General features: G+C 39.5%; 1 protein-coding gene across 2 annotated transcripts in view; it reads right to left on the reverse strand.

Annotated features, from left to right (window-relative positions):
* LOC125454639 (coiled-coil domain-containing protein 158-like) overlaps positions 1–12477 on the reverse strand; it is a 188475-nt gene that overhangs the window by 158347 nt on the left and 17651 nt on the right. For both annotated transcript variants that reach the window (XM_048535619.2, XM_059646391.1), the window contains exons 3-4: positions 12223–12268; positions 10071–10234 (exon numbers count right to left, since the gene is read on the reverse strand). In XM_048535619.2, the coding sequence (XP_048391576.2) occupies positions 10071–10234; positions 12223–12268 (210 nt within the window). The remainder of the gene's footprint in view (positions 1–10070; positions 10235–12222; positions 12269–12477) is intronic.

Below are 12477 nucleotides of genomic sequence, written 5' to 3' on the forward strand. Positions count from 1 at the left end.
GCAGCGAGTTCTGGGGCAAAACTTTTCTGTAATATGGCTGGAAGTTGTCAGGGTCCAAAGCCTTTGCAGTGTCCAGAGAATTCAGCAGTTTTTTGGTATAACGTTTCTTGAAATTCTTGAATCATCATAGTCACACTCTGTGCTCTATGACTCTTTGGCCCATTGAGTGCATGCTATTTTATCTACACTATTATACTATCCTCATCTATACACCCAAGTATCTCCTTAAAAAAATACACAATCAAATATGTTAAGCATTACCTCCCACTGACATAGCCATGCTGATTATCCAGATGAAACCTTGCCTTTCCAAGTGGAGATTAATTCTCTCCTTTAGAATTGTCTCCAATAGTTTCCCCGTCTGTGATATGAGACTCACTGGTCTGTAATTCCCTGGTTTGTGTTTGCTATGCTTCTTTAGAAGTGGAACCATATAAATGGTCCTCCAGACCCCTAGCATCTAAATGACCAGAGACAAGATAAAAGTTTGGATCAGAACCGTGTAATTTCCTCTCTTACCTCCCAAAGCAGCTTGGGGTATAACTTATCCGGACCTGGGATCAGTCCACTTTTAAGCCTGCTATAAACTACAGTACCTCCTCACTCCCTATGGCAAACAGCTGAAGAACCTATTCAAGGTTCCACCTCCTAAAATTCTGTTCCTGTCTCGTGGTCCTCCTAAGTGAAGACAGAAGTCAAGCACCTGTTTAACACAGTACTGTTTTTTTTCTGCTCAATACGCAGGAGCACTGATTCAATGCCAAGAGGTTTCCTTGCCGTATTTGACCTGATGCCATGGGGCTTCATAGAGTACATATCAATCTTGATGACTCCCATGGCAACTCCTTCCAAACTGTATAGCACGGTGGCGGTTATGGTGGAGGTGATGATGATATCTGGGAAACAGTATCTATTCCTTGGGAATCATGACATCAGACTGTCGCTTGTAGTGTCACAGGGCTGTCTTTACCATTAATCATTGCTTACAGTGCCTGGGTTCATGCTGGGTAGTCTGTCTGGTTTCATGACGTTTAAGTTTTGAAGGGGTTTGATACAACTGAATGACATGCTCAGGCATTTCAGACAGCAGTTAAGAGTCAACAACAGTGCATTTGGTCTGGAGTCATGCCTAGACTATACTGTGATATGGAGGTGCCAGCGTGGGACTCAGATTGACAAATTCAAAACTCAAATGACACCAGGTTATAGTCCAACAGGTTCATTTGAAATCACAAGCTTTTGGGGACTTTGTCAGATGAAGTCACCTGCCAAAGGGGCTATGCTCCGACAGCCTGCGACTTTAAATAAACCTGTCGGACTATTAACTGGTATCACGCGACTTTTGACTTAGACTATACTAGGAAAGGAAATTAGTGAACCAGATGGGTTTTAACATGATGAGAGTGGTCACATGGTTATCATTAGGCCAGCCTTTAATTCCAGATATTTTTATTCCACTGTCTAACACAGGGACATTCATACACAAGTCGTCAGAACATTAACCTGAGCTCTGCATTACATGTCCAGTGACTTCTTAATCTTGAAAATACACAGTTCCAACACCTAAAGCAGACTTTTCCTGCTAAACATTTGAGTCATTGGGCTGTACTATCGACAGAACATTTGAAACAAAAGTAAATTTGGTTTGCAATTTTGTAGCGTGCATGCTCTGAGGCCTTTCTGCGAGGTATCTATCTCCAGGTTAGTTGTTGCCCGATGACTATAAAATTGCAAATGTGATACTTCTAATTGTGACTGTCTTCCTCAAGCGATTGGAATAGCACATCCCTACAATAATTCATTGAGAAGAATTTTCAGCAAAATTCGAAATGTATGGTGACATGAACCTAAACAGACCTAGACATCTTTGAACATAAGCTTCACCTTTAGGAATCTGCATGGCTTTCAAGCACACTGTCGACATGGAATACAAAGAACTGAACAAGTTGATCAGTGGCATGCTGATGTGACATTTCTGACTGTTAAACACCAATTCTCTATTGCATGGCACACTTCAGTAAAAGAAAATTATGATAAAGGTCTTGCTTTGTTTTTCCTGTCATAGAAACATCATCGGCTGGCTAGATAAATCGTGGTAGAGTGAATGTAATGCAATATACATGAGCATGCAGAAATCCTAGCTTGCAGGTGAGTTTTGAAAACAGTATTGTCCAAATATGGTCCAGAAAGTAGCAAGTGCTTGTGGCTCCTTGACAAGATATATTGACTCGCAACCATGCTTGGTAGGAATCAAGAAGAGTTTCACATTTGCAAATTTTCAATTTAGCTCTAAGCTAGGTATTTTGTAAGGGCACTATTTCATAGTTGCATTTAGACATCACGGATCACAACTTTGTCTCAAAGATTCATCCTTTTCTGACACATGTTGATCTACAACAGTTTGTGCTTGTGTAGAGTTTTAATGAATCCATGCCATTCCATTTTGTCTCATTCGATCCTCAATCGTTTTTTTAGTGAATACCGCAATTGAATGAGGGGCCAATGGACCATCTCACATCCTCCTTCACATACATCGCTACAGATTTCTTCAAACTGGCAATTTTATCAACACATTCTGGATATTTCCATGTTAAGCCATGAATTAAATTCATAGGTAATTTTCTGAACGTAGTTTGTAATCTGATGTCTGACTAATGCCATGAATTGTTATTAGTGTTACTTCATGGTGTGCCATTAGACCTGCAATTGCTGGTACAGCAGCATCTATGATGCAGACCATCTGCGATGTCTAGTAGGATTATCGTACTTGTACACCAGCTTTATTGATCCTGTATGTGGAATCGGTGAATTATTGCATGCAGAAAGAATTTCTGTAGCTTGTATTAAGACTTGACACTATTTTACATGAGGTACCGGTTTTTGTGAAACTCAGGTTAGTACATTAGCACTTTTCCCTGTGTCAATCTTCACCACTAATGAATAATCACCAATTTTCTGAAGATAGATAATTTGAGATATTGCAAACATTCAGATAAACCAATCACATGAAAATTTTCCACGCAACTGACAGTATGAAACATCTTTGCTACTTTTCACACCCAGTCGCACAATCAGATTCTGACTTATCACTTCATATTTGGTGGAATACCAAGTGTATATGGTCCATTTAGGTCAGGACATGGCTCTTTTAGCTGCATTAGCCATTGCTGCAGTGCACTTTCTCTGCTAACGGCCTTTTCCGTAATATAGCTTTCACAACTGATTGAAACCTGGCAATGTCCTTGATGCAAGCAGATGGCCACACGTTCTATCTGTCTTGCTAGGTTTGGGTGTTCTTGTGATTGTGTCAATGGTCACATTTATACTTGGGATCTGTAAAGATTACTTTGTACTTTCATCTATTCTTAAGTAGCTCTTTGTCACTATAAGTCTTAGATTTGTTAGGAAGACTGTTTTAGAAAGCTGCTTGGGTGGATGAGATCACCAACTCAGCAATTCTGTTTGCTTGTTCCCCATCTGAAAAGATGTCACATATTCAGCCCTTTACTTTGCGTCTGTTCAGAGTAGTCTATTGATTCTGTGTGCTTTTGTTGAAATGAAATAAATTTCAGTCAATAAATCAGAAACTTCAGAAGACTAATTCAGAATGAGACTAGAATCTCCATCTCTTTTTGGGGATCTTTCAGCTCTTCACCTGTTAATCCTGATGTGTCAAGTTGGTATTGATCTTTATGCTTTGTTTTTCTGCATCAGATACACACAAGTTTAAACTATAGAACTGAACTCTGTTTCAACATTTTAAGTACTGTCAGGGCTGCTGTGTCCCAATTTAAACAAGGGAATTTTGTAGTCACTCTGGCAATAGGCCTTTGAGCTTCCCTTGCTTGCTATCAACTTGGCCCACACCTTGTAATCACCACCAAGCGACATTACTCCTGACAGCATAAAAGAAGGGAATACCATCAGTGAAGTGACTTAAGGTAGCACCCAAGGAACCCAGACAGCAACAAGTCTCCTTCAACAACTGCAACACTTTCTCATGGGTAAGTGGCAGCTCCTTCATAAATATCGCTTCCCTTTTTTTTCCCCAGGATGATAAACTGAAACGGAAGCTGGGCTGCTGTATAATTGAAATATCAAATGATTGCTACTGTTTGAAAATCTAGTGCTACATATTTTTGAGTTGTGCAATACAATGTCACTCTTTGAAACAGTGAAGCAGAGAAATCAAAACTATGACACACTGAGTCATACAAAATAAGGAAATTCTGCCTGAAGACATCTGTTTGATTGGTTGAAATATAGGGCATTAAAAGCCAAGGGCAACAGAGAGAAAAAGCATCTAGATTTTGCAAACTGAAGCATTACATCCCTTGTCAACATCCCTACCACCCATCACTTTCTTCTTCCCCGTCTTTTTTTTTTAAAAAATGGATGTCTGTTATAATAGATTGAATTTCTTTTTAATTTAATGAACTTGTTTGAACTACTTTCGTCTTGAAGAGCAGTCTATCAGCCAAATTGGTCATTTTAGTGATCTAATTGGGATTGCATACATTTTATGAAGACTTGTGGAACAGTGATGAATGATTATTGGCACATCCTTCCCAGTTAAGTAGTCCAGGATTTCCAATTTTGTACCATTCTCCAGTGAATGTTGTAATAAACAGTTGCACTCCTCTCTCCTCCAACTTCTGGCATCTTGCGTTTGTATCTATATGTAATAAACGTCACCACAGTTCCAGAGGAACAGGAGGCTGCTCTTTCTTTAGAGACAGATGATTGGTGGTGACTTTAACTGGAGGGTCACTATGTCTCATGTGAGATTTAGAAGGCAGGACATTCACAGTAACCTCAGCCAGTGCATAAATTGAACCCACGTTGTTGGCGTCACTCCACTTCGTGAACCAGCTGTGCAGCCAACTGAGCTAACCAACTACTAAAAAGGCAGTGAAGAAGTCAGAAGCCAAACAGTTTGGACGGCACAGTGGCTCAGTGGTTAGCACTGCCGCCTCACAGTGCCAGGGACCCGGGTGCAATTTCAGCTCGGGCAGCTGTCTGTATGGAGTTTGCATATTCTCTCTGCATCTGTGTGGGTTTCCTCCGAGTGCTCTAGGTTCCTCTCACAGTCCAAAGATGTGCAGGGTAGGTGGATTGGCAATGCTATAGTGCCCAGGGATTACTCGGTTAGGTGAGTTAGACATGGGAAATCAGGGGTATGGGAATGAGTCTGGGTGGGATGCTCTTCGGAGGGATGATGTGGACTTGTTGGATCGAATGGCCTGTTTCCACACTGTGGAGAATCTATGATAAGTTTGGTGGAATGCCATATTAGCAATTAATGAGTAGGTGACCATGAATGCACAGTGACTCTTGGCACTTTTAACAGATTCTTAAAATCATATTTTTTCTTTACGCAGCCAAGACATAAGATTAGACCATTTGGTTGATTCCGTCAGCTCTGCCTTTGGTCATGTTTCTCAACCCCATTCTCCTGCTTTCTTCCTATAACCCTTTATGCCCTTACTAACCAAGGGCGTCTCACTTTCTCAAATACATTCAATGACTTGTTCCAAATGGGTTAACCCTTCACTATGAGGCTATGCCCTCAAGTTTCTCTCTGGCTGGTAATAACACCTTCTCAAAGTCCATGCTACCCAGGCCTCTCAGAATTACAGAAAGTTTCAAGGAGACCCCCCCCCCACCTCACCCTTCTAAAGTACGAGTATAGACATGGAGTCCTCAACCACTCCTCACATAACAAATCCTTTATCCCCAGTTTCACTCTTGTAAACTTCCTCTGGCCCCCCTCCAACACTAACACGTTCTTCCTTAAGTAGAGGACCCAAAACTGCTAACAATATTCCAAATGCAGTCCAATCAGAGCTTTATACAGCGTCAGCAGTACATCTCTGCTCTTATATTCTAGCCCCTTTGAAATGAATACTAACATTGCATTTGCCTTCCTAAATGCCAATTGAACCTGCATGTTAACCTTAAGAGGATTCTGAGCGAGGACTCCCAAGTCCCTTTGTTTCAGAGATCCAAGCCTTTCTATTTAGAAAATAGTCTATACCTCTGTTCTTCCTACCAAAATGCATAATTTCACTTTCTCACACATACATTCCATTTGCCACCTCTTTGCCCACTTTGCTAGTCTCCCCAGGTTCTTGTGCAGCTTCCCTGCTTCCTCAACACTACTTGTCCCTCCATCTATCTTTGTGCAAACTTAGCAACAATCCCCACAATTCCTTCATCTAGATTGTTGATGTATAACAATGAATAATTATGGCCCCAACACTGACCCCTGCAGAACTCTACCAGTCACCAACTGTCATCTTGAAAAAAGATCACCTTTATCCCCACTCCCTGCCTTCTGCCAATCAGCTAATCTTTTATCCATGCCACTACCCTGCCCCGAAAATCATGGTCTCATCTTATTTATAAGCCTCCTGTGCGGCACCTCATCAGAGTCCTTCTGCAAATCCAACAGATTACATTCACTATCTCTCCTTTGTCTAACATATTTGTTACCCCCTCAAAGAATTTTTAATAAATTTTTCAAACATGGCATCTCCTCAATGAAGCTGTGCTGATTTGGCTCTACTTTACCATGCACCTCCAAGTACTCTGCAATCTTACACTTATTAATGGATTCTATAATCTGACCAATGACCAAGGTCAGGCAAACCAGGTATACACTTTCCTGCTTTCTGTCTTCCTCCCTTCTTGAACTGGCAAGTTACATTAGCTATTTCCCAGTCATCAGCCCCGATTCCAGTAATTAGTGAAAGATTACCACCAATACCTCCACTATCTCCTCAGCTATTTCCTTCAGAAACCTGGGGAATAGTCCAACTGGTCTGGGTGATTTATCTCCCTTCAAAACTTTCAGATTCCTCAAAACCTTCTCTTTAGTGCAAATCAGAAGATTGCTTTCTTTGCTGGTTACATTTAACTAGAAGGACCTGTGATTGGAGAACTTTACACTTTGCACTAATTACAGAGTGAGCATCATTACCGGTACAATGGGCAACGGAGCTGTTTTTGCACTGCAATCCATCTCCAGGTCTAAAATTTAAATCTTCAGTCAATTCCCATCTTATTCTGTTCTACCTTGGATAGTAGCTGAAGCACCTACTTTGGTCCTACTATAGAATTCCTTATCTAAACCATCCTAACAATTTGTCCATTGTAAGAAAGCAGCTGCAAATTCTTTATAGGACCAAGGTTTCAGTCATGACTCATAGATGGACATCCACAGAGTTGCAGAATGCTTAAAGGAAGAAAGGGGTAATTTTCTTGAAGACACAGAATTTAATCCAACCTATAGAGATGTACTTTAATTTTTTAAAAATTAAAATGTGTTATTATATTAAGGATTATAAATGCTTTAGATGTGCGAGAACGAAAAGATTGGTTAAGTCGCATGTGAGCCATAACAGGTGGGAACAGAATTTATTGTATAGTACAGGGAAATGGTAGAGAAACTGAAGTTACTTGATATCTATCTTCACTGATCAAGCCACAGAAAATCTCCCAGAAATATTATAGGCAATCAAGAAACCTGTAAAACTGAGGAACAAAATGATATTAGTACTAACAAACAGGAAGCTAATTTGATTGTTAAGATTGCAAATCCACTGGACCAGCTTTGCTTTATTTCCAAGTTTTGAAGGTGGTAGCTCGAGAGTGGATTCATTGGTGGCTATCTTCTGTAATTCTACAGATGCTAGAAAGGTTCCTGCCAACTGGAAATTGGAAAATGGAACCCTACTATGTGGATGGAGGAAGAATGTAGAACATTCAGACATGTAGGTGCAGCAAATCAATATACAGGCTAGCTGATAGTAATACTGGGTAAGTCTAATCTGGTCAAAATAAAACCTGGCTTTATAAATCGTACTCTCATTTTTTTCAGTTGGTTACTGTAATGGTTAGTCACTTAAAAAGATATACAAGGCTACAAATGTTTGTTAACAATAGAATACTAGTTTATTACTCAAAAAAGATAAAGCAAAGCTAAAAATAGATTTCTATGAATGACAGTATAAATACGTGAACACAGCATGAAAACAAAATTTCAATGTTTCCTAACACTATCTTTTCACATATAGTCAATTCCAGATTTACTTCACAGATTCATAGAGTTGTACAGCGTGGAAACAGACCCTTTGGTCTAACTTGTCTACACCAACCAGATATCTTGAATAAATCTCGTCCCATTTGCCAATATTTGGCCCATCTCCCCTTTAACCCTTCCTATTCAACCAAGTGCTTTTTAAATGTTGCAATTGTACCAGCTTCCACCACTTCCTTTGGCAGTTCAATCCATACATGCAACACCCTCTGCATGAAAATGTTGCCCTCAGGTCCCTTTTAAATCTCTCCCCTCTCACCATAAACCTACGCCCTCTTGTCTTGGGCTCGCTCCCCTACTCTGGGATAAAGGCCTTGGCTATTCACTCTATCCATGTCCCTCATGATTTTATAGACCTCTTTTGGGTCACTCCTCAGCCTCCAATGCACCTGGGAAAATAGCCCCAGCCTATTCAGCCCCTCCCGATAGCTCAAACCCTCCAACTCCAGCAACACCTTCGTAAATCTTACCTATAGCAGGGAGACCAAAACTGAACGCAGTACTTCAAGCCCATCTCAACTCCATTTTTAATATGACTGACTCCTCTCGGTTTCTTTTCTTAAACTGTGAAGGCAGTTTTAATGACTCCTTTGTCAGCATGCTCACATAACTTGTCTCCATTCTGATGGCCCAAATATTTTCAGTTCAACAACCTGAAGAGTTCAAGAAATACCCTCCTGATTTGGAAGCTCCATAAAATGAACGAACACTTTGGCGAGGGTACAGTACTCCCTTTAAGCTGTGCTACCACTCACATTTCATACATGGCAGCTGGCAATGCCAATATCGGTCACTGCCAAAAGTCACAATTCACGAAGTCGCCAATTCATGAAGACCTTGGAGTTCCATGCATATGTAGCCAAGATATTTCTACTGGCTGCTGAGTCAGGTCAAAATCTCAGGATAATGGCTAGGCTATTTCAGACTGGCATGAAGAGGAATTCTTTCAATGGGAGGATGGCGAATATTTTGAAAAACCTGACCACATAGGGTTGTGGAAGTTCAATCACTGAGCATGTTCTCGGCAGAAATTGCTACGTTTCTGCACATTAATAACATCAAGGTACATGGAGACAGTGCAGGAAGAGGAGGAGGTTGAGGTAAATAGTCAGTCATGACTGCACTGAAAGGCATTGCAGATTCAACATGCTACATAGCCTACTATTGTCCTACATTCCTCACGTTAAGGGAGACAAATGAACATTAGGGCATAATGTAATTGAATGGTGCAACAGGATGAAGAGACTGATATAATTGTTACTATCTCTAAAGTATGTAAATGAACAAGTGAAAAATATCACTCCATGTTGAAGAAACAAACTCTACCCATATGGAATTCTCAACTTGACTTCACTATCTCTTAAGCATAATGTTTATCAGTAGGCTGTCAAAACAAACTTTGTAACACATTGTGATCACCACTCATAAAAGTGCTTTCTATGCTAACTAGAAAAGCTTAAATGAACAAATCAGTCAAAAAAAATTTTGGTTTTACACAACTCACAAGCAGAGTTATCATGGCCAAGTGTTGTTGAACAAGCCATTTAGAACAGGAGTTATTGGTAATGTTGAGAGAATCTGAGGGAAAAAAAATGTCACTTTACGCTAGGACATGAACTGGTGCAGTCATGGATTATTGGAGAAAACAGCAACAGTAAAAATTTTGAATAAATTTAAGATTTTAGTTAAACAATATCTAGTTTAACAAGATTGTAACAAATGCTGTTAATTACACCTTGATGGCACCAAAGTGGACACTGTGGTAAAATTGTATTTTTCAATGGAAAAATGAATTCAAATATTTTCTATATATTTACAATGAACTCCTGGCATCCTTTAAGACCAATCTTATCCATCAGAAAACAATGAGTCAAGGACCACATGGATAAAAACATATATAAATTTTATGACAATTGTACTATGCATCAAGAATTCATCTCCAGAACATAGTACATGGGCTAATACTTACGGTCTGGTTCTGACTGGTCATTGGAGCTAGCTGAGAATTCATTGTGATCACAACTTCTACCCTCATTGAAATCCCAATTGAATTTGTCCATCGTTAACTTGGTAGCAAGCTCTACTTCTTCCTGAAGTGTCTTGGTTTCTTTTGTCTGTCTTTCTAGTTCTTTCCTGTAGGCAGAAACAGAAATAAATATTTTTTAAAATTGTTTTTTGCTGCTAGAAAGCATTCTACAATGCCAATATTATCAACATCAATCACATCAACAATTTTAAAGAAAACAGCCACTGATAAATTGGAGCACATATAACAGATGAATCAGGAACACTTTTACTGAATATTATCTTGTGCCTAACTGATGAGCATTGATAATCAGATCTTTACTGCATTTGAATTTCTCCATACACCATAAAGAGCAGGCAGAAATCAAAAATCCAATGTTTCTCCAAAATATTTTTTCCTCTTTTTAGTAACAAAATGAATATTTTTAAGATTTTGTCCATACTTCCAGAAATGGTCCAAAAAAATTGGAACAGCATAACACACTGCATTGTCATTAATGTTTAAATTGACTAGCAAGGAAGAAATATTCTATGAACTAGACAGGGGAATTGAGTTTAAGAGCCACAAGGTTATGCTGCAGCTCTAAAAAATTCTGCTTAGACCACACTTGGAATATTGCATTCAGTTGTGGTCACCTCATTATAGGAAAGATGTGGAAGCTTTAGAGAGGGTGCAGAGGAGATTTATCAGGATGCTGCCTGGACTGGAGAGCAAGTCTTATGAGGAAAGGTTGAGGGAGCTAGGGCTACTTTCACTGGAGTGAAGAGGGACGAGAGGTGGCTCGACAGAGGTGTACAAGATGATGAGAGGCATGGGTACAGCGGCTGGCCAGAGACTTTTTCCCAGGGTGGAAATGACTATTACAAGGGGACATAATTTTAAAGGGGATTGGAGGTAGGTATGAGGAGATGTCAGAGATAGGCCCTTTACACAAAGAGTGGTGGGCACATGGAATGCGCTGCCAGTAGTGGTAGTCGGATACTTTAGAGGCTTTAAGATAGGCACATGGAGGATAGTAAGCGTAGGGTATGCAAGGTAGTTTGGCCTTTATAGGATAATAGGTCAGTACAATATCGTGGACCGAAGGGCCTGTACTGTGCTCTACTGTTCTATGTTCTACGTTCTTGAACTGCAACTCTCCACAAGTTGGTGATCAACTTGCAAAGGTCTGTGGTTTGTTGTGGGACAGGAATCTCATAGTGAACGTTCCTGCAAGTGTCATGAAGTAGCTGCATTTGCTACTTTAATTGTACATCCTTCATTAAATAAGAAGTATAAAGTGCATAGAGTATTTGAAAAATAGCCTCACCAATGTCTTGTAAAATCAAAGCATAATGTCCCATTGAGGATATAAGGCTATGGGCCAGTTACCAGAAGGTGCTGTTAAAATAGATAGATGCTCGATGACCAGCACAATGCGCCAATGGGCTTCTGTATTGTAGAAACTCTGACTCTATGATCTATGTTCTATGTTGAATTCCCTTCAAAGAGTATTGCACTAGCCTTCTTGATTCCATGCTGTAGCTACATACTAACTTTGTGACTCATGCATTGGAACACTGTTTTAATCTTTACTTTTAACTATTAAAATCAGAAATTATGCCCATTGTTTCTGACTTTCTTAATTACCCAACCTCACCTTTATCCTTCTGACCAGTGAGCAGGGATAGGGAAAAGCTACAACATGCAGTAGCTTCAAAATCAGTGTTAAACGCATCAGAAAATCCCTTCCATCGAATCCAAAATGCAAACTTATGCAAAGACTTGGCATGTGATTTTTGCATTCAGTGTTCCAGTTGGAAAGTGAATCTTAGAAAATTACAAAATGTAACCTGTGATTTATGTTCATTTTTTTAAAAACAGATTTAAATTCACAGACAGTTCACACACAATATCCCACTCTACAAGTGCATGGTGGATCATTGTGGTTTATATTCTAGTTTATGGTGGGGTTGTTAAATATACAAGAACATCTAACTTTTTCACCTTAGTTTCATCCTAAGTAATCACTGTCTAAAGCACATTTAGTTCAGTATCATGCTATGAAATAAGAATCAGCCATATGTACACTTCAGTGACTCAATCTGAAACTAACCTCAATTTCTCTAAGTTTTTGCTTGGTCTTCTGCTATCAGAAATATCTGAAAAAGAAAACCGTGTAATTCTCAAAGTTTTGTAAAGATGATAAAATTCAATACATTTAACTTAATGAAACGTTTGAAAATTTCAGCATTCCTTTAACCTTGAAGAATATCTGCGTGCCACTGCTAAAGACACTCTTGTTCTATGCATAGAACAAATTACATTGATTGGTCTGTTGAGTTTGATTTATATCTGTGTCAAAGTCCTT

This window comes from Stegostoma tigrinum, chromosome 1, assembly GCF_030684315.1.
Source record: "Stegostoma tigrinum isolate sSteTig4 chromosome 1, sSteTig4.hap1, whole genome shotgun sequence".
Classification (NCBI taxonomy): domain Eukaryota; kingdom Metazoa; phylum Chordata; class Chondrichthyes; order Orectolobiformes; family Stegostomatidae; genus Stegostoma; species Stegostoma tigrinum.